The 27932-nt window shown below is 38.1% G+C and overlaps 1 protein-coding gene across 2 annotated transcripts in view; it reads left to right on the top strand.

Annotated features, from left to right (window-relative positions):
• Positions 1-27932, top strand: part of Tsf3 (Transferrin 3) — a 195186-nt gene that overhangs the window by 76901 nt on the left and 90353 nt on the right. For both annotated transcript variants that reach the window (XM_067144871.2, XM_067144870.2), the window contains exons 3-5: positions 5266-5399; positions 13381-13514; positions 15076-15220. In XM_067144871.2, coding sequence (XP_067000972.2) covers positions 5266-5399; positions 13381-13514; positions 15076-15220 — 413 coding nt within the window. The remainder of the gene's footprint in view (positions 1-5265; positions 5400-13380; positions 13515-15075; positions 15221-27932) is intronic.

Here is a 27932-nt window from a genome sequence, read left to right as displayed (position 1 = left end):
TACAATCTTTTTTTCCTACAACTCCCTAACAGATCGTGAACCATGGGCAACGGCTGAGTGGCCTAGTAAGTGGTCCTGAGAGTCGGGATACCAGTTGCTATGGAATGGGAGTGAGCATCTCGGACATATTCTGAGTCGTGGCCCTCCTTGTGCTCAGGCGGCTAGGACTATACAATTCACCGGTGGTCCATAACCCGTTAGAGGAGAGATCCTCACTTGGACTATGTGCAAGTAGGGCAGCATCCTGCTTCATGAATTTACCGAGCTCAGAACACGTTAAGCAAGCCTCGGACCTATGGGAGTAATGGAGTCTTACTCCCATTTGACAGGCGAGGGCCTCCTTGGAAACAACTTGGCGAACAAAATGGAATTTGATGGGGAGCTATCAATATTAATGGGGCTTATGGAAGAAAGAAGGTAGAACTGGCTGAGTCAGCAAAGAGGATGCATCTGAATGTGCTAGGAGTAAGTGATGTTCGGGTAAGGGGAGATAATGTGGAAGAGATAAGAGATTATAAAGTGTACTTGACGGGTGTTAGAAAGGGAAGGGCAGAGTCTGGGGTAGGGCTCTTTATCAGGAATACCATTGCACGCAACATAGTTTCTGTTAGGCACGTAAATGAGCGAATGATGTGGGTAGATTTGTCAGTGGGAGGAATTAAGACAAGAATTGTGTCCGTGTATTCACCATGTGAGGGTGCAGATGAGGATGAAGTTGACAAGTTTTATGAAGCATTGAGTGACATCGTGGTCAGGGTCAACAGCAAGGATAGAATAGTGCTAATGGGCGATTTCAATGCGAGAGTTGGGAATAGAACTGAAGGATTCGAAAGGGTGATTGGTAAATGTGGGGAAGATATGGAAGCTAATGGGAATGGGAAGCGTTTGTTGGACTTCTGTGCTAGTATGGCTTTAGCTGTTACGAATACATTCTTCAAGCATAAGGCTATTCAGTGCTACACATGGGAGGCTAGGGGTACCAGATCCATAATAGACTATATCTTAACAGACATTGAATTCAGGAAATCTGTTAGGAATGTAAGAGTTTTTCGGGGATTTTTCGATGATACAGACCACTATCTGATCTGTAATGAACTAAGTATCTCTAGGCCTAGGGTAGAGAAAGTGAAATCTGTCTGCAAACGAATAAGAGTAGAAAATCTCCAGGACGAGGAAATTAGACAGAAGTACATGGATATGATTAGTGAGAAGTTTCGAAAAGTAGACAGTAAGCAGGTTCAGGATATAGAAAGTGAATGGGTGGCATACAGGGATGCTGTAGTAGAAACAGCAAGGGAATGCCTAGGAACAACTGTGTGTAAAGATGGGAAAAGGCGAACATCTTGGTGGAATGAAGTGAGAGCAGCCTGTAAACGTAAAAAGAAGGCTTATCAGAAATGGCTCCAAACAAGGGCCGAGGCAGACAGGGATTTGTATGTAGATGAAAGAAACAGAGCGAAACAAATAGTTGTTGAATCCAAAAAGAAGTCATGGGAAGATTTTGGTAATAACCTGGAAAGGCTAGGTCAAGCAGCAGGGAAACCTTTCTGGACAGTAATAAAAAATCTTAGGAAGGGTGGGAAAAAGGAAATGAACAGTGTTTTGAGTAATTCAGGTGAACTCATAATAGACCCCAGGGAATCACTGGAGAGGTGGAGGGAATATTTTGAACATCTTCTCAATGTAAAAGGAAATCATCATGGTGTTGTTGCAAACAGCCAAGCTCATGGGGAGGAGGAAAATGTTGGTGAAATTATGCTTGAGGAAGTGGAAATAGTAAATAAACTCCATTGTCATAAGGCAGCAGGAATAGATGAAATTAGACCTGAAATGGTGAAGTATAGTGGGAAGACAGGGATGAAATGGCTTCATAGACTAGTAAAATTAGCGTGGAGTGTTGGTAAGGTACCTTCAGATTGGACAAAAGCAGTAATTGCACCTATCTACAAGCAAGGAAACAGGAAGGATTGCAACAACTATCGAGGTATCTCATTGATTAGTATACCAGGCAAAGTATTCACTGGCATCTTGGAAGGAAGGGTACGATCAGTCGTTGAGAGGAAGTTGGATGAAAACCAGTGTGGTTTCAGACCACAGAGAGGCTGTCAGGATCAGATTTTCAGTATGCGCCAGGTAATTGAAAAATGCTACGAGAGGAATAGGCAGTTGTGTTTATGTTTCGTAGATCTAGAGAAAGCATATGACAGGGTACCGAGGGAAAAGATGTTCGCCATACTGGGGGACTATGGAATTAAAGGTAGATTATTAAAATCAATCAGTCATTTATGTTGACAATTGGGCTTCAGTGAGAATTGATGGTAGAATGAGTTCTTGGTTCAGGGTACTTACAGGAGTTAGACAAGGCTGTAATCTTTCATCTTTGCTGTTCATAGTTTACATGGATCATCTGCTGAAAGGTATAAAATGGCAGGGAGGGATTCAGTTAGGTGGAAATGTAGTAAGCAGTTTGGCTTATGCTGACGACTTGGTCTTAATGGCAGACTGTGCCGAAAGCCTGCAGTCTAATATCTTGGAACATGAAAATAGGTGCAATGAGTATGGTATGAAAATTAGCCTCTCGAAGTCTAAATTGATGTCAGTAGGTAAGAAATTCAACAGAATTGAATGTCAGATTGGTGATACAAAGCTAGAACAGGTCGATAATTTCAAGTATTTAGGTTGTTTGTTCTCCCAGGATGGTAATATAGTAAGTGAGATTGAATCAAGGTGTAGTAAAGCTAATGCAGTGAGCTCGCGGTTGCGATCAGCAGTGTTCTGTAAGAAGGAAGTCAGCTTCCAGACGAAACTATCTTTACATCGGTCTGTTTTCAGACCAGCTTTGCTTTACGGGAGCGAAAGCTGGGTGGACTCAGGATATCTTATTCATAAGTTAGAAGTAACAGACATGAAAGTAGCAAGAATGATTGCTGGTACAAACAGGTGGGAACAATGGCAGGAGGGTACTTGAAATGAGGAGATAAAAGCTAATTTCGGAATGAACTCGATGGATGAAGCTGTACGCATAAACCGGCTTCGGTGGTGGGGTCATGTGAGACGAATGGAGGAGGATAGGTTACCTAGGAGAATAATGGACTCTGTTATGGAGGGTAAGAGAAGTAGAGGGAGACCAAGACGACGATGGTTAGACTCGGTTTCTAACGATTTAAAGATAAGAGGTATAAAACTAAATGAGGCCACAACACTAGTTGCAAATCGAGGATTGTGGCGACGTTTAGTAAATTCTCAGAGGCTTGCAGACTGAATGCTGAAAGGCATAACAGTCTATAATGATAATGTATGTAACGTATGTCCCTAACAGAATTAAAATTGCTGTTAATTACTGAAAACCAAAAATAATACACAAGAATTTCACAATTCTAAACTGCAGTTCATCCTACCCTAATTACAACAACAGAATTCTATTAAGAGAGTTAGACTACTACAGACACCACAGATACTACAGATATTATACTACACAAATATTTCACAGTAATGGAATAATAAACATACTAATTTCTAATACGATGCTATAATACACTACAATAATTTTAAACTACGTTCAGACTTTGTTCAGGTACTACAATACACTACAATAATTTATAAACTACGTTCAGGGTATCCTAATTACAATAGGTTATTACTAAGCACAAATAGAAATGAAAATTGCTATTAGGTTTACAGTTTGAAATTCACAAGAACTACTGAAGGGTTACCTACCAACAAAGTTAAACGCCTAGACAGATTATTATTAATTTAGTACTACTTTATCCTACTATGCTCTTATAGAAATGAAACGTGCCGTTTGGTTAAATGCTAAAGTATCGAAAGGGTTACCGTACACAAAGATACACACAAATACTGCAGGCAAGATACTATCTAATGTACCATATGTACACTACAATTCTCAACTGAAATGTGGTTATGTGATTATTACAGCTGGTGGATTACTATTATTTTTCCCTACTCCACGGGATGGAGAATAAAATTGTTCTTAAATGCTCAGAAATACTAGGTTGTCTACAATAATTTCTCAAAAATACTTTTGTCAGAACTACACCAGGGACTTGAATTGCAATTATTGGGATATAGGAACTTTATTATTATCAGCTAACCACTCATAAATACTAAAAGATCGAGGGTGCAAAATATAAATTACGGATATGGTAGCTGGAGCCATATGGTTGTGGTGGTTGTTGTTCCCATCAGCTGAGCATATCTCCATTATGTACAGTCAGTAAAAAAATAAAATTCACTCAGGGGATAAACAGTTTACTGACAATGTAAACTAACAGTTAGTATCCATATTTGTGAGTTCTTTTGGCCAAATGGAAAGCATTTTGGCATTGAGGCTACTCAGAATTATCCAAACAAGCACTTACTGTTTTGTTGCATTATCCCACCTACTGAAGCTGCTGCACTCTGCAGAAAATTTTACTCTGTTAAACAGAGCACTTGCGCCAGAGTAAAATATTTTGAGTTTTTTAAAAATGACTGCGCAGAGAAAAACCTTCCCATCTGATGCAGACTGTAGGCACACGTTTGCTTCAGCAGCTGAAGGGAAAGGAATGAGTGCACGTGGAAGTGCACAGAGGAGCACATCAAGCAGGGGGGGACTGTTGAGCCACTTACAGCCACATTACTCAAGGCATTATCAGAAGGAAAGAAGTGTGAATTTGATATGCATTGCTGTTCTCCTTGGTTCATAATATGCATTGTCTGCTAGTGTGAGCTAGAACAAATTTCTTACTTTCACTGAAAGGCCTGTCTCATCCTTGGTTTTGACAACATCAAAGCGACTGAAGTATGAGCTATACTAACAATGCCATTCCTTATGCAGCCAGTACCAGGTATGAATTGTGTCAAAATGTTGCTTACAGGGTCAGTTTTTGTCTGCATTTCAGTGCAATTGACAGACTGAAATGTAATATAAACTGCTAAATCCATGAGGAAAGCAGCAAGAAACCACATTGCTATGCATTTCCCCGGTATACCTCTACACTGTTGCTTAGGTCATCTATGACAGCTGATGGCAGAGCTGTTGAGAATGAAACCAGCCTTCAGGCTGAATACTCAGCATATATAACCCATCATAGTCATTTTAAAAATCATATTAAAATTGTTCATTCCATGTTGACTTGGCCCATTATCTTTGTAGCATCTCATTTGTACTTTTGATCTGTATAAATGTGTCGTATGATGGTGGTGTTTTTCTTTTGCTATCTGGAATTGGTTCAAATAAATATACCATTCTTCTTTTCTTTTCAGACTTGACTGTCTCAGGATGGTAGCAGATGATGAAGCAGATTTTGGTGTATTTAATGCAGAAGACTTAGTTGTAGCACTGAATTACAAAACTAATGATTTCTCTGTCACACATGAAATTCAGTTTTTTGAGAAAGGTAGATGAAATTCACTACCGTACATATAATTTTATTTCTGCTAGTTATCTTGCGAGTAGATCTTCACAGGATCTTGCATACTCTGCTAAACTTCAAAGAAACCTTTACTTGGTATGGTATGAATGGGTGAGGTTGTCTATATTGATGGAGCAGGTGGTGGTAAATATTTGTACACATAAGATTTTAAACTTGGGAATCAAAAAGTTTCCCTTTGAGGGTGTTGCTGCAGCGGACATGCAACTTAGTGTAACTCCGATGCGGGTATATAAGTTCGGACATGAGGCAAAGGGATTAGTGTGACAGTCATGTCGTGCCAAGGTGTGTGCATTAAATAACTGTGGCGACGTTTTTACCAAATGCATCCATATAGGACCAACATGCTGTTATTGAAGTTCTTGGCTGCCGAAGGTCAAACACTGGTGGGCATCCATCAGAGAATGAAGACTGTGTACTGGGTAGAATATCTGTCAAAAACCACTGTTGTGGAATGGTGCACCAGGTTCTGTACGGGTTGCGTTTCGACACAAGATGCCGGTCGATATGGGAAGCCTGCCTCAGACTACGGACAGCAACACAGAAGGTATGCCACCTCAAGTGAGACACACTTGAGTACCCGCCCTATAGTCCTGATCACTCCCTATGCGATTATCATGCCTTCGGTCCCCTCAAAAAGGCCTCGAAGGGTCGATGCTTCCTGTCAGTGAAGGATGTGCAGCAGGCGATTACGGACTTATTCACGCAGCAGGACACGGTGTTTTACCACACAGGGATCTTCAACCTGGTGTGTCGGTGGGATGAGTGGCTCAATGCTCACAGCAATTTTGCCTGATTGGCATCCTGATTCAAGACTGTACGGCCGTCGAATGGAAACTTTTTGATCGCCCCTTATACTAACAAGGGAAATGTTGCACTCTTCATGCCAATATGAATGAATGAATGAATGAATGAATAGGCCCAGATTTTGATGACATGTCACCTTTTAAGTGGTGCATCATACACACTGCTAACTTACACATAGATCCTGCTCATAGCACTCTAATTACCAAAATGAATATTTATCAGATCATTTTTCTTTGTCATTTTCTGCCATTTTTTACTTAGGTCATTTTCTCAGTTTTGCCTCACTTTGTCAATTTCAGCAGTTTGTTATATGACTTTTTATTTTAAGTAATCCTTTGTTCTGGTTTATTACTTAGTCATTTTTATGCATTTACTTTGGGTAATCAACATACCTGAATAATCATCTGAGCCTTCAGTTTTTGAGAATATTCAAACATCAAAATTTTCAGTATGAAAACAGTGAAATGAAGTAACCTCCTACAATTCTTTCTTTTGCTGGTTGCTTTACGTCGCACCGACACAGACAGGTCTAATGGCGACGATGGGACAGGGAAGGGCTAGGAGTAGGAAGGAAGCAGCTGTGGCCTTAATTAAGGTACAGCCCCAGCATTTGCCTTGTGTGAAAATGGGAAACCACGGAAAACCATCTTCAGGGCTGCCGACAGTGGGGTTTGAACCTACTATCTCCCGAATACTGGATACTGGCCGCACTTAAGCGACTGCAGCTATCGAGCTCGGTCCTACAATTCTTACATCTCATTGGAAATCCACATCCCTAGAGTGTGATGAGACATTGCTTTTAATCAGAATGGGCTTGCAATGAGAGGGGGAGGTATTACTTTAGTAGTAGGTACAAAATCGCATTTTAGCAAGATGTTGAAGTTAACATTGATGCTTTCACGGTCCGTGCTTGTATCGCAGAGAACTTTGCTCCGTGTCTTCAGAAGAAAATCTTGACTGTTCATGAAGAAGACTTCTACAATAATGAGTGTTTAAGAATGCATTACCATTGGACCTGTAGTGGCACACTCATTCGTCACCATGTGGCTCGCTGTACGTCAGCACAGTGCTCCAAGCAGGAGCTGATGAAGACATTAAGCTCGAGTTAAGATGTTCTATCACTCCGTGTGTGTGTGTGAGAAGTAACATAGAGGACACGGATGAATCAGGGATAAATGTAGTAGAAGAAATAAATAGAAACTAATAAAGTAAAATAAAATTCAATGAAAGACAGCAGGATAGAATAGAACAGAGCTGAAGAATGGAAAGAAAATATGTGGTGAAAACCAGAGGATGAATAATGATGAGAGACGGTGTGGAAGGGTGGTGCATAACTGGTGTACACATGTATGAAAGTATGACACTTAACACATAACATAAAACACATAGCTTGGAATGAACCATCTGGCAATGATGAACATATGTGATTTTCTTCTGAAGACACAGAGCAAAGTTCTCTGTGAAACCTTGTTTTCTTGACATGGCATAAGCCCAAAAGCCCATAATTAACATGTCCACAAGATATTAAAGTGTTTGAGATCTAATAAACATATACGTGGCTGTTAGTTTCTTTTTACACAGAGCAAGTTTTATTTCTTCGTGTGTGATTCACTTCAAGGATTAGAAAGCCAATGAAGGAAAATGATTTAACAATTTGTGTAGGTTGGTCAGCTACCTTCCTGAAAAATATGCAAAGTGAACGGGCCAACAGATTAAATATTCACCATTCAGCAACATGTAGGTTGCGACAAACAAGTGCTGTTTAGAATATCAAAGGATTGCATAATATCCTAATAATGATGATATATAGATGATAATTTATTTTGCTTGTAAGAACTGCATTTAAAAAAGGACTGAAATCTTATTCCCTCAGGTCTTATGGTGGCGAAGGGATAGGAAAGGGCTAGGAGTGGGAAGGAAGTAGCCATGGCCTTAATTAAGGTACAGCCCCAGCATTTTGCTGGTGTGTAAATGGGATACCTCGGAAAACCATCTTCAGGGACGCTGACAGTGGGGTTTTAACTCACTATTTCCTGAATGCAAGCTCACAGCTGTGCACCCCTAACGGCATAGCCAACTTGCTCGATTCACATATTTATTATTTTGGGTAAATATTATATAGTCCTTCATATTTTTGGGTCATTTTCTTGCTCATTTTAAGTCATTTTTCAGCATTTATTAGGTCATCAAAATCCAGGCCCTTATCATTATCATCATCATCCCCAAACTCCATTTTTCCGAGTGTGATTCACAAGCACTCGGCATTTGTTCCTGTCATTATGTACAGTGAAATCTCAATATGATACCATGTGGACAGAAAAATAATTGTTGTGGAGGGAGCTATCGTTATAAAGAGGGATTTAGAATAATGGGTTCTGATGTCAATTGGTGAAAATTACTTTTGAAAATTAAATTACCTTAATTAGGTACCTGCCATATATCATTTAATTCCCACTAGTAAGAGGTTTGCAAAACCAGAAAAGAAAAAAATCCACAGTTTGGACAAGCAAACATTGAAAATGTTCTTTCATGAAATGCGGAAAAGGGAACTTTCAGAATATGAAGAAAAGCATGAGATTACTTACAATGTACACAATATTTATTACTATATTTATATACAAATAGATACATTTTTTGTCAGATGTATTTGAGTTCATTTCTATTCAAATGATTTAGCTTGCTTTTCGAACTCTGTGATGTCTATAAATGTGGATGGTTTCTTCAGCTGCTGGACTTCTGTTGATACATCCTCGACATGTGGTTTCTTTTGTTTGAGTACGGTACCGATATGAGTATCACTCTGTGAGTGGTAAAGTATAACATATAATACATCATTTCAAGTGGTGTCATCTTGCTGAAAACTACATCGAAAGTCGTTCAGTTATGACTACTGGTCCCCGAGTGTTTACTATTATAGTATACGTTAAAGGATGCTTCTTGTGTAAATAATTAGTGGCTGTTTGCGCAGCAGGATTTGACCTGAAGTCAAAGTCGAAATCTCCACATAAAATCGAAGGACGCAAATACAGATGTACCTTCCTATTAATATGAAGTTTCATAACGCCAATATAGAAAGTAATGAGAGGCCTGTCCATCAGGAGCATCAATAGATCTGCACTAATGTTGGATGTACAATAAGACCCTATAACTGCAACTCTCTGTTTCACACCATGTTTATCGAAGTATTTGATGAACGTCGAGCAAACATCACCCTATGGAGCACCTTGTGATAGTACGAGAAGACTGATTTTAAGAATTCACAAATGGCTATACCTCCTCCTCGTCGCTTCTCTGTAATGCCTAGTCGAGATATTGTGATACATCAATATCCATAAGATATAGTTCCACTTGACATGAAGTTTGTGCATACATATTGTACAAACTTGGAAATTCAACAGTCAGGGATCATAACGTATTTTAAGAAGGCAATTCCACTCGACATTGTAGGCTTCACTTTTTGGAGTTGATTCGTCCACCATATACATACGTTCACACACATGACAGAATTCATCGAGACTGACCAAGAAGAAATTGGTATCCATATACTATTTATACAATGCAATTCTCATTTTTTAATCCTGTCGTTTTGGTTGTTTTTGTTGATGAAGTTCATGTTGCTTCTGCACTTCAATATCATTTTAAGTATTTGAAGGTCGATTATTTTCATCATTTATCTTTGTCGATCGCTCTAGCATCGCAACATCATCTGAACAACCACTCGGTCCTGGCTCATCACTATATTTCACCACTTTGTTTTTTCCACTTTTCTAACTTATTATTTGCAACCAAACATCGTTTATGTATTGGTGGCATAATGGAACATAACATTCTCACGTGATTCATTGTTAGATAACATTATCTCAACCTGGAAACTCATTGGTTGACCAACTCTACCACTAGTAACGCTATTGTAGATGTCAGAGAACTGCTTAAAACCAAAAACCACAATTCCCTTCAAATCAAACTTCATACATCTTCTGTTCTAGTACATCCTCCCATTTGTATCCTCTCTCCTCCACATCTGATCTTAGTCTCTATCCAACGTTTTCTTGGTCTTCCTGTGGTCTTCTTCCTACGAGATTAAGGTCAAAATATTTCCTTCAAGGTTTGTAACTGTCCTGAAGTAAGGTGTAAGGCACTTCATAATCACCAGTAGTCATCAGTGATGGATTTTGATTATTTAGAATAATTTCTGTGTCCAATTATAAATTGTTTGAGTCTTTCATCCTTCTGGTGTATGTGGCGAGTCATTGCAGGTCAGTGCAGTCTATGCTAGTATGGTTATATACCTGTAAATTGACAGCAAATGCGTGCTATTTACAACAAAGAAGTTGGGAGGAGATGTCATTAATATGTAGGCTGAATAACAGCGGTCTCGGCACAGATCCTTGAGGGATGGTGGATAATCTGTTTGTTGAGACACATTGACGATGATATGTGAGATAGGATATCAAGAAATAGGATTGGTATTCTGTGTGGACTGCTATTGTTGCTGGGTTTTTTTCTTTTGTGCTGGGTACTGAGTCAGCTGACATCCCTTTTATCAGAAATTTGTTGTATTATTTTAGTTGTGCAAAAACCAATTGATATTTGTGGACATCCTCTTAGGTTGATACGCAACATTCCAAATTCCTAAATGACTTTACAACACTGTCATGTATTTTGTGTTAGCCTAGTTACTTGTTAAAATCCATTGTAATTGACCAATCATGCAATAGCTTCACTATCTAGCAATCAATTTCAGCAATATCTGAGAAAGTTTCCTAAGAAATACTCCTAAAATTTATCAGTAGTTAAATTCAATAATACCGATCTCAATAGCTGCAGTCGCGTAAGTGCGACCAGTATCCAGTAATCGGGAGATAGTGGGTTCGAACCCCACTGTTGGCAGCCCCGAAGATGGTTTTCCGTGTTTTCCCATTTTCACACCAGGCAAAAGCTGGGGCTGTACGTTAATTAAGCCCACGGCCGATTCCTTCCCATTCCTAGGCCTTTCCTATCCAATCGTCGCCATAAGACATATCTGTGTTGGTCCGACGTAAAGCAAAATAGCAAAAATAATAATAAAATTTCAATGATAAACAAATGTACTGCTGTGGCCATAATTCAACAAATCAGTACCTTGACCAGTATCTCCTAGTTTACAAGTGACTAGCTTTAAAAGCTCCTATATATTGTCTAATAACATCCATCCCAGATAATTGAGGTTTGAATTGCAATGGATCCTGGTTTCAAATTTTCACCTAAAAGAATCCTGTGATGTTGAGAAGAGCATCCAGCTTTAAACTTATTGTCTCTACTTGCCAGCATTTGTCGGTTTTCAGATTCCACTCAGTGGACTTAAAGAGACCTCATCTTTCCATTGCTTTATCACTGGTTCCCTTTATATCATCTTTCTCCCTTTATATCATCTTTCTGATGGTGACTAAGTGTGATAATTGCTGTTCCCTATATGTTGAACACGTCCATGTTCCTTTAATATTTGAGCATCAGTTTGTCACAAGTTAATGAGCATCCATCTTTGCTCTTACAAACATGTTCCTCAGTTGATCCAGGAGGGTATCTCTTGTGTTCCACTGTAAGCCATCCATTTAAAATCTCTTTGCCTGATTTTCAAATCTGTATGTCAATATATCTGCTGATGATATCATGATTTGGGGTGAAACAGAAGAGGAAATACAGACCAGACTCAACGTATGCAAATCACATTTCTAGGAATATGACCTCAACATCAGCAAGACCAAGACAGTGGTGAAGGCAGTGAATGGAGAAGAGCGTCCAGCAAGTGTAAAACTAGGAGACCACCAGCTAGAGTGTGTGGATAATTTTCATTACCTTGGAAGTGTAATCTCCAGTGATAATTTGGTCAGAAAGGAAATTACATACAGAGTGTAAAAGGGATCAGAATTCTACCAATAAGTAAGAATACTTTTATGGGATGACATGATTCCAAAACCAGCCAAACTGATGATGTTTAACAGCTATTTCATACCGATATTGACCTATGGTATTGAAGCGTGTACCCTCACAAAAAGAGATTCATCAAGACTGCAAGCATAAGAGATGAAATTTCTTAGATCCACCATCCAGAAGACCGAGGTGGACAAGTTAAGAAATGAGGAGGTGAGGAAAGAAGCCGGAATAAAGACATCCCCATTAAATCGAATCAGCACATCCAGACTACGGTGGTACGAGCATATGATGAGGATGGAGCCTACAAGAACAGCCAGAATAAGTTTGAAAAGACTGGTGGAGGGGAAAAAACCTGCAGGAAGACCTAAAACCTGATGGATAGACATGATAAAGGTTCATCTAGTTACCAGGGGATAGACAGTGGATGATGTTCTCCGTGACAAGTTGAGTATGGACAGGTAGAAGTGGAAGAGGCTCATGAACAGTACCCGGGAAACTACAACTGTACAATGATGATGATGATGATGATAATATACCTGACTTGTTTGCTTTGATATACATCAACTGCATAGAATGTTATGATATATCAGAACCACACTGACCAGCTTTGTTCATTACTGACCCAAAGGCATTAACATTTCTCATTCAATGAGACTAAAGATTTCAAATACTTCCCACAATCATATTTATTCCCAAGATTTGTTCATGTCCACTAGCTCGCTCAGTATTAACAAATAACATCATATCTGCCCAGAGCAAAATGTACCTTAAACCTTAGGCCTAAACCCCTTGCCAAATCTCAAAATGAGCTGTACTGGATCCAATGCTCCCAGAATTGCACTTGGATTCAAGAAATAGTAGGTCTGAACCCTATTGTCAGAACTCTGAAAATGGCTTTCTGTGGTTTCTCATTTTCATTCAAGGAGGTTATTGAGGTGTACCTTAATTAAGGCTACAGATGATGCCTTCTCAGTTCCATCCCTTTCTTATCTCCCCCCTTGTCACCAAAAACCAGTGTGTATTGGTGCATTTTTACCAGACAAAGAAAAAGGTAACCATGCACAATACTGTCATATAAACCATGGGACTGGGAAGTTTGTGTTTAATACCTTGATTCAGATCACAACAAAATTCCAAATGTGTTCATTAATTTCACCTTGTGATAATTGGTGGAAACTCAAAATTATTCTGTAAAATGGTAAAAACAAAGCTTTCATTTTCTTTCCAGAGAAATACGAGTATGAAGTTATGACTGTGGTGAGAAAAAGTTCCAACATAACTAGATTGTCTCAACTTCGAGGTAAGAACTTCTGTCATCCAGGCTTTGGTGATGATAGTAACTGGACAGAAATTATCCTCAAGGTATGTATTACTTAAACTTGTGAAACATTTATTTATCATTGCAGTAGAATGCTTTTAAAACTATGCTGTTATTTTTCTCTTGTATATCATAGGAAAAAGGGGTAAATTTCTGTTACCTTGTTTTGAGCAGCAATGTAGCCTTAGCTTTTGAAATTGAAGTTTGCATGTGGAATGTGCCAGTGATACAGCATTCAGGTGCACCTGGGCAATGGTTAAGTACTAATGGCTTCTTTTCGATCCTGTAGCATATATTTTATATTAGTTTCATTCTAATGCTTGAATAAAGGTGTAAAATTATATTTTCAGTGCATGCTCATATGAGGAGATGTATGTTATACAGACATATTTTCAGTACATCAGATTATTATAAACAGAGAATGTATGGTAACCAGTGGCAGCTGGTGCAGAAAATCAGTTCTGTGCTGTAACCCATCCCTCGTCCAAAAAATAAAAAAATATTTAGAAACATATGCGGTTTTCAAGAGGCTCTCCACTGAGTTTTCCATACCGAACAAATATGAAACACACATATGCATTCATCATACAAAACTAATTAAACACACAGTAACACCTGCAATAACAAAACATTCACGATCTCAGAAAAAATTGGTGTCAGCGCGCAAAAATAGAACTTCTCAATGTTACCAAAATCATTGAAATAAAACCAGCAACATCGTAATGCAAAATTACATGTTGTTATAGTGAAATTTATAAACTAGACATTTTGTAATTAAAGGAAGGCACATTATCATGTTCTTATTTTGACAAAGTAAAAAGTATAGTTTTTATAGTTATTTGATTTACAAATGTGGCTATGGAATAGGCAAGTTGGTAGTATTAAAGGACCATGCAGGAACAGCTGATGGTTTCCTCTACAGTATTTTGTTTTCCCGTTTGCTTTGAGCGATCCCCTCTTAAATAATACTGCTGAGTCAAGAGGGTGCCACCTGCCACGTTATCATTTTGGTCGAAATGCAGGTGTGACCAGTGCTGCCTCTCTGTGGTCGAACAAATTGCTGTGAAGTGAAGTCTTGGTTGTTCTTTCCACAGCACATCGGGAAAGTTGGGCACGCATGCACAAAAGGCAGAGTTCTTGCTTCATGGCAAAAAGCTTAGAAATCCTCACATTCTGCACAGCACCTGGTGTGGAGAACACAACTAGTTACCTGGTTGTGGGGGGAGTTGAATGATTTCCTGTTCTTTGGCTGATGTCTTTTTCAATGCACTGTATTTGATTGTAGATAATAACATTATTAAAGTAATTCATTTTTCAAATAGACAATGTGCTGCAGCACATAAGGTATGGCTGCCCCCAATGGTAATTTTGATAGAGATATTCCTAACCCAGAAAATGAAGACACCAATGGAAGTATTAACCTCAAATTTGTACCCATTTCAGTATACAGTAGTATAAATCCTTTCATAGCTATTCAGTGTATCCTTTCCTTCTGTACATCAAGTGTTTCACCTTAGTTGAGTTTTATTCAATTTTGTGTTTTTCCATGCCAGGTGTAACATAAATGTGATGCGTAATGTAATTTCAGTAAAATTTTTGTTCCAGTTCTTTGAAGCACGAGTTGTCCCTCAACAATGTGATCCATCCCTCAGTCTAGAAGAGAATGCTATAAACTCATCATCTTCATTCTTTAATGCTGCTTGTAAAGCTGGACCTTGGGTATTGGACCCCAAATATGATGAGGAGCTGAGTGAGTATTCTAAACAAATACTTGTATTGTCAGTCGGAAGTTTGTTTATTACTGATAAATTTAAATTAATATATATTTTTTACTAGTGGTTTAACGTCACAATTAACACATCTAAGGTTTTCAGCAACGCATGAATAGGTGAGGGCTATAATTGGAAAGGTAGCTGTCATGGCCTTAATTAAGGTTACAGCCCCAGCAATTGCCTGGTGTGGAAATGGGAAGCCACGGAAAACCATCTTCAGGGCTGTCGACAGTGAGATTAGAACCTAACCAAGCTCACAGCTACATGATCCTAACTTTATGGCTAACTCGCTTGGTAATTCATTAATAAATATGCTGGTTAGAAAAATGATTCTTAGTATATTGAAAGTAGTGTCATGTCATATTTCAAGTTATAATAGATATTGTAGTTTTACGGTGTGGAACATTCTGGGGAGGCTTGGGAGTAAAGAGACAAACTGCTGGGCTAAGCAGTTGGTTTCAGGCTGTTGGTGGAGAGGTGGTGTGGAATGACATCAGTATATTAAAATTATAAAATCCTTTTAATCACAACCACCTACTCAATACATTATATTACTCATTGAATTATAAAACAATCATGAGGTGTCTTAAATAAAGGAACATGTTTCGTTCGACATAGCGAACATCAGCAGCCTTAATTTACAAGGATTAGGTCAGGGCCCTGAACTGAATGATAAAAATTATTAAAAAGGTGACAATACCATAATAAAAAGTAAAATGATAACATTAAACATGAAATTATAACGATATGTACAGATTAACAGCAAGAATGCAGAGGAATACTTTGAATGATGGTAGTCTATAGAGTTAAAACAAACATGAGGTTGTAAAAGTAAAAAGATACAGATGTAGTAGATCCCAAATTATAAGTCAATGTGTGAAGCGTGGACCAATCGCCGACCATGGAGCTCCTAATTGAGCAAACCAAAAGTTAAAATAGAGTCTACTGAACAGCGCGAGCCAAGCTGAGTCAGTCAAAAGGCGCAAAGCGACGAAGCTAAGGTTGAAATGACGTAAACTTCAGTGGTTAGGAATTCTGTAGGAGAGCCAATACAATGCCAGAAGGAAATACAGGTTGAACCAGTCCGTATTTACACGCTAGCAGTAGAATTAAACTTATACAACGTAGGACACCAATGTGGACTCGTTAAGTAACTATAACTTGAAAGTAGGGAGAGTTCCAGCAAACCAGATTGAATGGAGCAGATTATGGCACAATTGGAGTTAGAAATCTGAAAAGAAAGAAAAGGGAGGAAATATAAAAATATGTTATAATGAAAAAAAGGTTCAACCTTCAATAATAGAATATATCATCAAAAGGGCCTAGCAATGGGTGACCCGATCTCGGGCATTCTAGCTAATATCTTTATGGATGATTTGGAAAATAACAAAATAATCAATAATATTAATGGTCTTCAATTATGGTTAAGGTATGTTGATGACACTTTTGCCATTATAGATACACAGAAAAACGATAGTCATAGTGTGCTAACATCCCTTAATGAGCTTGACAATGATGTCAAATTCACTAAGGAAGATGAGATCAATGGTTCTCTAAACTTTTTGGATTTAAACATTTCAAGAGAGAATAATAAGTTCATTTCTCAAATATTTAGAAAGCCTTCTTGTGCCCCCATCACTATAAGAAACGATTCCTTACATCCGCAATCTCATAAACAGGCTGCATTTTTTAGTCTTGTCTATAGAGCATTAAAAATCCCGCTGACAACTGATAATCGCAAAAAAGAACTAAACTATATTAAGGATTTAGCCAGAATTAACGGCTATAACCCCTTAATGATTAATAAAATCATTAACAAGATAAAATTAAAAACTGCAACAAAATTGATTCCAGACAAGCCTAAAAAAACGAAATATGCTCCCTTCACCTACACAAATCCAGGCCTATTTCAAGTTACTAACCCTCTAAAGAAATACGATATTAATATCGCTTATAGAACCCGATATACGAACCGTAACATATTTTTCAATTCAAATATAGTTAACATTAATCACAATAAATTCTCGAACTCTGGTATCTATAGGCTTAAATGCACCCATTGTGGATTCTCCTACATCGGACAGACTGGACGTAGCTTTTTGACCAGATACCTTGAACATTACAACGCTTCGAAACATAAAAAGTATTCCGCCATGAGCACCCATATGGAAGAGACTGGCCACAGTTTTACTACAATTGAAAAAGACCTTCAAATCTTGAAATACGTCAATAAAAGTAAACTTATGACAGAGTTTGAGAACATTTACATATTCCTAGACCAGCATTTCAACGGGCATCAAAATTTAAATGATACTTCAGAAATTAAAAGTCCAATAATCGAGAAAATTCCAGAACTACTCTCTCTTTTCAATATAAATAATAATAACTTTACGAGAATCTTTAATTATACAACAGTTAATAATACAACAACTACTACTCTACTGCCCTCTCATGCGACACCCCCTCCACGATTACCCGACCCGCCTAAGGAATCAGTCACCCCTCCTCCTCACATGACTCACTCCCCGCCTCTACGTATACATACATACAATACTAGAAGCAGCAATAAGGTTACTCGCCAGTTTGATTCGCGCAGCCAACGTTAGTGAACACCTCACACTAGTCCCAAGGGTAAGCCTCCGTCTAACTTTTACTAACCTTTTTTTCATTATAACATATTTTTATATTTCCTCCCTTTTCTTTCTTTTCAGATTTCTAACTCCAATTGTGCCATAATCTGCTCCATTCAATCTGGTTTGCTGGAACTCTCCCTACTTTCAAGTTATAGTTACTTAACGAGTCCACATTGGTGTCCTACGTTGTATAAGTTTAATTCTACTGCTAGCGTGTAAATACGGACTGGTTCAACCTGTATTTCCTTCTGGCATTGTATTGGCTCTCCTACAGAATTCCTAACCACTGAAGTTTACGTCATTTCAACCTTAGCTTCGTCGCTTTGCGCCTTTTGACTGACTCAGCTTGGCTCGCGCTGTTCAGTAGACTCTATTTTAACTTTTGGTTTGCTCAATTAGGAGCTCCATGGTCGGCGATTGGTCCACGCTTCACACATTGACTTATAATTTGGGATCTACTACATCTGTATCTTTTTACTTTTACAACCTCATGTTTGTTTTAACTCTATAGACTACCATCATTCAAAGTATTCCTCTGCATTCTTGCTGTTAATCTGTACATATCGTTATAATTTCATGTTTAATGTTATCATTTTACTTTTTATTATGGTATTGTCACCTTTTTAATAATTTTTATCATTCAGTTCAGGGCCCTGACCTAATCCTTGTAAATTAAGGCTGATGATGTTCGCTATGTCGAACGAAACATGTTCCTTTATTTAAGACACCTCATGATTGTTTTATAATTCAATGAGTAATATAATGTATTGAGTAGGTGGTTGTGATTAAAAGGATTTTATAATTTTAATATATTGTCCTCAATACGGTTCCATTATGAGATTAATTACATGACATCAGTAGACGATTAAGCTTGAATGAAGTTCTTAAAAGAAGGAACATAAAGTTGGAATTCTAGAGGACAGATTGTGACAAATACTCATTTATAGGAAGAGGAATTAGTGATTAGAAAATTTATGATGGGAGAAGTTCAACAGATTTCCAACTTCTTTCAAATCCTCTAAAGAATTTATTAGGTAAACAATTGATAGAGAATCTGCGACCTAGGCGACAGGCCTAAATGCAGATTGGTGGTGATTGCTGATGATTATCTTGTACAGTCTTCAGTCTACTGCCACATTTTGTGCTGTTAGTAGTGAAGCACCAATTAACTTATAAAATATGATGTGTGCTAATAATCCACAAAACTGTTCTCGATATTTCCAAACCAATCCTGAAATTATATGTAAAATAACAAGCATAGAATACTTACTGTTTCGTTTATACTAATAATCATTGGTTTATAGTTTGTTTCCTCAGTCCTCTTGATAAGCCTCTTCACACTTTTTTTATTCAAGGGTGTCTTGTTTATTGAGACTCATCCAGTATTAGCTCCAATGTCCAATTTGAACATGTCTGTTTCGGAAATTCTACATCTTCCAACCCGGCGTTTTCCTTCTACCTGTCATTCTAAGCACACTCAGGCTGTTCTTGTAGGCTTCATCCCGAACACTTGTGCGAACTACTGTAGTCTTGATGTGCTGGCTGTGTTTAGTAGAGATGTCTCTCTTGACTAGAACATCTGGGTCTTCTGGATGGTGGAACTCAGGAGCTTCATCTCTGATATCTGAAGTAAATGAATGAACTGTTATCTAATTATCCTGTAATTTTACGTAAATAATGAAGGTTTGGAAGCTGATACGTATTTGAGAGTAACTGTAGTGTATTCTGAACTATAATTAGTTACTGCTATATGGAACCTACTAATGATGAATTATGATATTGTTTTAAAGTGAACTCTTGTCACTTGCAATCAAGTTGTGTAGTGCTATACCTCATTTTATTACCAGCTAGCTGTTCTGTACCCATTGTTGATGGGTTAGATTTTGTGAGATATTGTAGCTCATCACAATTGTTTTTCTTCCTCTCAGTGATACTAAGGTATTCAAGGCATAGAATTTTAAACAAGCTTCCATTCCCATGATTCCTCTTTCCCTTATTTTTTGAGTCATCATTTCTTCACAGTTTTCTTTTCATTTTGACAGTCAATTATCTTATACTGCCTGTTGACATTTCTTGATGGATGCAGTATTTTTGTATCTGTCTCTTGGCACAGACCAGAGCGAAGTGTAGCTTCCACCGAAGTCTCAATCTAATCCATGGCTGTGACAGTATGGAAGCCACTGGGAGTATGGGTGGTGCTAAGTAATGACATTTGGAACACAACTGGTGTAGATTGTTAAGAAAGGTGTTGCTCATAGGATCAGTTGTGCTGCAGTAACACCTTCTGATCCAGTGAGGAAAGCAGTGGCAAACTACCTAACTCCTCATCTTGCTTAGTATGCCTCATTTCAGCTCTGCCATTGGTTTTTGCAGTTTCCCCATAACTGCATAGCCTTTGGTGGTGCTATTTGAGAATCCATCCAGTCTCTGGGCTGATGACCTAACAGACAGACAATTATCTTCCTCATCAATAAGGGCTATAACGACCATGCAGTTTTGCAACTTACAAAAATTGAACAAGGCTGTGTCGGGATCAAGTTCGCAAGGTTGGATGTAAAATAGGTACCACATGATAGGTATTGTTAAAAATTAAGTTTGTAGTTTGGGCTTGAAATTTTATTTGTTTGCATTTTATTTCTTATTTCCAAAAAATTAACACATCTTCAAAACCATGAATTACAAATAATTTTTCACCACTGGAGTAAAACATGCGCTCGGCTGGCGCTCCAGCAGTGCAGAACTTGTTTCACAATGTTCGGTTGTCTTAACTTGAGACGCTCTTTTGGTGCTCAGCATTGATGATCTTGAGATTCTTGAAAACCTGATAAGGATTCTTATTGTTCTTATGTTGTGACATTTTACAAAATTAAGATTATTTTTGCAAATCAGTAAAACCTCGTTAAGACGTTTCTGCAGGGGACAAAAAAAATTAATGTGTTAAGCGAGAAAATGTACTATTGAATATACGAATAAAAACTATCCAACAGAGATCTGAAATGAAATAGCGTATGGCTTTGGAAACACTATACTCTGCACGGCCTTACTTCTAAATTGAAGTTTCGCAAAACAAATGAGCATCGTCTTTCCTTTGTTGCCAGCACGCGATGCCTGCGAGAACAGCTGATATAATACGACCGCGGTAAAACGCCCTTGTAAAATGTAATACCATACTCAGAAAACTAATGAATATGGATTGAAAACAAATTCACAAAAACTACACTTACTAACAACATCTGACACTAAAAGAGAATTTATTATTAAGAATAAAAGAGAATGAGGAAATAACACATCACTCACCGCTAATGGCTGGCACAGGAAGGCGGTTTTAGCCTACAAAGGGAACACTCCACTGATCTCAGTCACTGGAACCCTCCAACAATATGAAAAACACACTAATTGCTGAAGGAAAATGCAAAAGATCGCGAACCGTACCGAATAGCATACACGTTGAGCAAGATAGGTTAACCACGTGGTGAATGTAAATATTAGAGTTGGCAACCAACTTTCAAGATCGTGCTCTGCCGATATAAATCGGTATGAATGACAGCTTGGGATTGGTTGGATGTCTATGCTTCTGCGCATAACCACCAGACAGAGCCAAAATCTGCCAAAACGTCAATTTAGAAGTAGAGCCGTACGGAGTATAGATACAATTTTTTTTCTGACATGAAGGCATTTTACGTTGTGTATCCATGGATACAGCTAAAACAATATCTTACCATTTCTCAAAATGAGAGGAAAGTATTAAAAGGTGTGAAAAACTCGAGAACAAATATGAAAACCTTTTCTGCTGGGCCACATAGAATAAGTGCACTGAACGGTGTGAAAAACACCAAAAACAAATATGAAAATGTATGTATGGGGGCCAATAAAAATATCCAAGTTTTATTGCAGATTTATTTTATTTCGGAGCAGTGTGTTATAGAGATGGGAATTTGCCCATTTGCCTGTTTTATTCCTGTGTTCAGAAACGTAGGCTTTTGAGATATAACTCCGTTTTAGGGTCTTTGTAGCTATATTTTGTTGGTTTTATTGTGCCTATAAATGCCTATTTCAGGGGTTTGCGCCTATTTGGAGTGTAATTGCCTATTTCATGCCTTTGACTCTATTTTAAAATAGCCGATTTTCTTCCAGTGCTTTCTATTGTAGCTAGTGTGCTCGACAGAATTATCTTCTCTTTTCTCAATATCTGTTTACCCCACGAACAAAAATGGGAATTCTCTCAGAAGTCACCAGAAATAGTTCTAGGGAAATTTCCATCAGGAGAAACGAGGAACAATTTGACCTCGAAGCCTTCAACCCCTCCAACCTCCTAAGACATATGCAAGAACCTTGTCAACGTTGAACTACGTTGTACAACCCATATGCCCTGTACTTCCCTTTCGATGCGAACTGTTGTACGCGTACGCTTTATATTCAGAACGTGTTGTGATTTATTGTGAAGAAGTGTGTTTGCGGCAATGCCCAAAGAAAAATCATCAAAGTCCTACTGGCTGAAGGAGTGGTTCACAGGGGATCCCAATTTCACTACGGATGGAAGGGTAGTCTGTCAAGTTTGCTGTAAGGAAGAAAGTTTTTTTTTTTTTTTAATATTTTTGTGATTGAGAATAATGTTCGCATTTCATTGTAGCATATATAGGCCTATTAATTTATGTATTGTGGCAAGTTGTTTTGTTGCAATGCTGTATTAGTCATGAACTTTCAGTAATTTATATTGCTAAAATGTAAATAATCATTAAATTGCTGAACGAAGAGTTAAAACGCTGGTGGTCATTTGTCACAGAATGGATGAAAATTAAATCGGTGTCTTTAACTGTGATTAATTTCCTGTGAAAATAGAGGTTTACAACTGAAATGAGATTTCTAAAACTCTCTTTAAAAAATCGTGAATTCTATTACACTTTCGCTAAGCCTTCGCGAAACACAGGTTGCAGATCCAATGTAGCCGGGTTAGGAAGATTCCACAGTATGTTTTATAAGGTTGCCAAGATTATCTTTACAAGACTAGGCCAGCGAACAGACCGTTCGTCTGGATTGGTGAGGTCCGTTTAGTAAGCGTTTTGCTTGGGGGGAGGGGAAGCAAAGAGAGTCTGAGGGGCATAAGCTCCCAGGTTAGCACCGCAGTCACCAATAAGCCTCTAGCATCCCCTCTAAAGTCTTGCTAAAATATGACAAAAATAAGGTTATGGGCCCATGCCACGACAATTTCAAATTATGCAATTTTTAATTTTCAACGAGGGTGGCGGCCTTATGGGCACACGATGCAGGATCTATTGCAGGCAGCAGAATATAGTCTTCATGACGGCTGACCCGGCAGACCAAAGCCGGTGAATAGCAACAAATAAAATGTTCACACATCTGAGATTTATAGTGCCTCCGTTTTCATTCTTTTATATAAGTAAGAATATTGCTAGGTGGGTCCTTGGCAAGCACAAAGGATGGATCTCTCCTCTATGCTACTACTGTATCGGTTCACGTCTTTTTATTATATTTTTCACCCGGTGAACTCAACAAGATACTGCCAAGTTATAACTGAAAATCCTTGAGGACATATATCCATGTAAATGACTAATTCCCTTGTTCCTACTTTGAAGTTTTGTACTTCTAGAAACATCATCTCTAATAGTCTTTTTTTATGAAACAAATGCATGATATAAACTAAGCATTATTGCCAATTAGCCCAACTGTAGAAATTTAGGATACAGGGACAATGTAATTTATGTCAATTTTATTATTTTTCAGACCAAATGTCAAAAAAATACCACATAGATCAACTTAGGAATACTGCGATGCATCTTATACGCGTACAGAAATGTGTCAACACAGCCTTTTTACCAGTCCACTTTGGACAGCGACCAACAACCATTTTCTTTAGACCTATGCACTGCAATGTTGGAAGCTAATATGCCCCTGCATAAACCGGAGCACCTTCAAATTTCAACAAGCTGCCGGGAGCAGTCACCACGTTCGAGAAGAGTGGCATGCCCCTGGCGGAGTCATTTAGGACTGTAGAAGAATTCAGAGGAAGTTTCGACTGAACCTCTGGGAAGGCAGCCGCTGTCAGCAAAATAAAATGAGGTGAAGCGACTTAATTGAAGTTTTGTCCAATCACTTCATGTGATGTTGAGATCTTTCTCTCAGTACAAAAAAATAATGCTTGACAGGAGAACAAGAATGTTACTGGAAAACATTGAAACATTGCTTGTAAATTCCTTTTATAGTAATTCAGTATGTTCAAGTAATTTTTTCATGCCTATTTTGTTGCTAATTTTGCACGTTAGTGCCTATTTAAATGCCTATTTTGGCTAATTTAAGAGCCTGTATGCCTACCTATTTTAACTGTTTTTAGTGCCTATAATTCTCATCTCTAGTTAAAAAACATTATTTTCTGGTCACACTCATAGACAGTGAATTGGAGGTTATACTCGGCCATGTGCGACTGAGACAGAATAACTTTGGCCACTATTTTGAAAACTTTGACCAATTCTAATCAATCTAGTCGAAACTTGAAGGTACGAGTTCAACCATGACAGACTCCAGCGTCTTCGTTCAACATTCGTGACCTCTGCAGGCTTAAAGATGCGGATGCCAGTCCACTTACTGAAAAATTATAATGTTGTCTTCATTAAAAAGGAATTTCACTCTTTCTGTATTCATACCTAGGCTATCACCATACAAATATGCACCACACTAGTCATTTTCACACAAGTATATTCCTAATCCAGATATAGGCTACCATATCACATGAAAAAACTTTGCTGTACCACTTAACAAAAAAAAAAAAAAAAAAAAAAAAAAAAAAATTCTAACTTCTGAATGGAATACAAGCACAAATAGACTCACTTTTTTTGTAATCACGCAACTGTGGTGGCGGCTCTTACCTGATTTGTAAATCGCATTTCTTTCACAAGGGATGACAACATTTTCAGAGCTAGGAAAAATATGATTGCACTTGTAGCAAGCGGTAATAGCAAAAATTCGTGATGTGATAGGTATGTTTATATACTCCTAATCCAGATATAGGCTACTGTATCACGCAATAAATGTTCGCTGCACTTAACTGTACCACTCAACACAAAAAAATAATTTCAAACTTCTGAATGGAATGTGAAATACAAGCACAAATAGACTCGCTGTGTTATTCAGCAATCTTGCTGCTAACCGGCTAGCAAAATTGAACATTGCTGAGGCTAAGAGCTTGTTCAAATACTTTAATACACTAATACTGGACAGCTCTATCCCAACAGCATTGAGTGGAGTGCGAACAGCGACGGTGGTGTCATCTAGCGTGTTGGTGTGAACTGCATACTTGTCTATGCTACAGTTGAGAGGAATGCACTACACTTATTGGAAATATTTTTGTTAAAATAATTGAATAATCATAATAATTAAGAATGAAATTTTAAAATATGAAATGCCTCCTTCATAAACCTCCAAACGAGCATTATGTTAGCCGCACCTTTCGCTATGTCTTAAAAATTATAAAGGAGAATTTGTTTAAGGGTCCACTCTGGGGGAAATATTTAACAATTACTCTCTCCTCTTTCTAGCCTTTTCTCGATTACCTAGCGCAGGATTTTGTATGGACTTAGCCTAGTTTTCCGGCCGAATGCCTTTCCTAACAGCAATCGTATGTGGAGGGATATATAACGTACTCACTATTGCATGTTTCTGTGATTGTCTTTCGTATGATGTGTTGTATATACTTGAAGATGCGTATGAATACGAACACAAATCCTAAGCCCTTGACCTAATGGAATTAACAGACGCGATTAAATTCTCCGACTTAGCCTGGAATTCTACCAGGGCCCTCTGAATCGAAGGCCAGTACGCTCACCATTCGATGATGATTTTAAGAGGAAGTACAACTGATCAGCCATCCTCTATTATCACTAATCAGAAGGGAAATGGAAGAGGCCAAACACTCCGAAGAATGAAGGTATCATAAAAAAAAAGTGTGGGGAGGGGGGCACGAAGCGCTAACTATTCAGCCAAAGCGCCAGAGGAGGCAGATAACTTAACAATATCCATGATTTATTAAGATTTTGGGAAAGAGAAGCTGTAATTAAGGAACAGAATTTTTGGTCCATTATTTTTGACTTCTTCTTCTTCTTATGTTTCTTTGGTGCGGCCGATCTTCCCGAATTTTACAGGGGAACTCACCTCACGCTGCTATCTTGCTCTTGCTGTAATTTGAATTTTCTGTTTTACCTCTGAAGACAGAAATACATAATATATATAACACATACTGGGTTTGCGTGAGTGAACAACGATGTTCCTGACAAGGAAGAAGTGTTCATAATTTTGTAAAGTCTCTTTCACAAATTTATGCATGAAGAATTACCATACACACGTATTACATTTGTGATAGTACATATATCACACCCCTGAATTATATGTAGAAGTGAGAGATATTATTGTCAGTATTCGATTTTTTTATATTATTATTATTATTATTATTATTATTATTTCATTTGTATATTTTGTCATTAATCTTTGTAAGCTGGAAGGTATCCTATAGGTAGTATGAGTAATTTGTTTTGCACGAGTGGGAAAACATTGCTTTAATAACTCTGGTAATTTGGATGAGTCATGTGGCTACCCCAGTGTTTGTTGTGATGTACTTGTGTCGGAAAGTTCTATGAGTCATGTGTATATCCCAGCCTGATGAGATGAGCTTGTTGTTGTATTAGGGAAGTTCGATGACTCATGTAATAAACCCCAGAGTTTGTTTAGCTCTTGGGAGCAAGGAGAAGTTCAGGGCATGGTCTTGTTAAAAGGATCACTGATGATTGGCTGGCAAGGACCAATCCTGACGTATTATCTGAGAGGAAGGGGAATGCTGATGTTATAAAGGTTGATCAAATGGCGGGAACCAGACAATCACTACGGAAGAGGCCCACAACTGACACACTGTACGGGAAGGAAGTGGTGCTGATACACAGTACTGGAGTGACACGGCTGCAATGGACTGGACTTAAAACGTTCGTGGAGCGTAGTCTTGTTATGTCCATGGAAAGTGGCTGATTGTGAAGTGCTTGCGCATTAAGTATTGTAGCACTTGTGGTGGCCTGGCATTATATGTTGGTGAAAGCTATCTCAGACTTTCCATAATTTATGTTCAGGATCGATAAGCGTGTGTTACTTAAATGTATATATCTTTACAACAAGGGTTAAAGTCTGTGAACACAGTATTACGAGGTACAGTATCTGTGTGATGTTAGAAGTGCTGATTATGAGAATTGGCGAGTAGTATTGGTACAGAGACAGTGAAGGGTATTTATCTACATATATGTACATTGTTCATCGGACTATCTACAAATGGTAGCTTAGTTCTCGCTTTCGTTTTCCCACGGTTTTCGTTATTGTTGTTGCTGTAAATATGGAGTCTTCCAGCAATGTTTTGTGTGTGTAGTATATGTATAATTTTGTGTGTCGATGAGGTGCTCATGCACGGATTTTGTAAAGAATATAGTTAGCTATTCTAGAATCAGTGGAGTTATTGATGAACCTAGGTGCAGTTCCTACCTATTTAGTCGTTTTCAGGAGGTTAGGTAAGGACTGCTGTAGATGTACCAGTACGCAGCATTATGTACACGCCCTGGGATATAAAGTTTATCATGCTCTATCAAAATTCGAGGGATTCATTCTGGTGAACTCGGGCGCCCATACTACAAACATTTCGGTTAATTATGTTTATTAATTTTATTAAGTTTTATATATATTTTATTCATGATTTTATTTATCAGTATTCATCAAATAGTTACACATTAGTTGGACTGGTGCTCAAGCCTATGCCAATAATACACTGAAATAATTTTCTTACGCCGGACTGATTTGCTCAGACGGTTGATGCGATGTACTTCTGATCCAAATTTGGCAGGTTCTATCCTGGCTTAGTCTGGTGGTATTTGATGGTGTGTAAATACGTCGGACTTATGTAGGTAGATTTACTGGCATGTAAAAGGATTCCTGCGGGACTATATTCCGGCACCTCGGCATCTCCGAAAACCGTAAAAGTACTTAGTGGGACGTAAAGAAAATTATTATTATTATT

This window comes from Anabrus simplex, chromosome 1 (assembly GCF_040414725.1).
Source record: "Anabrus simplex isolate iqAnaSimp1 chromosome 1, ASM4041472v1, whole genome shotgun sequence".
NCBI classification, from domain to species: Eukaryota; Metazoa; Arthropoda; class Insecta; order Orthoptera; family Tettigoniidae; genus Anabrus; species Anabrus simplex.
This window is presented reverse-complemented; position numbering and strand designations above follow the sequence as displayed.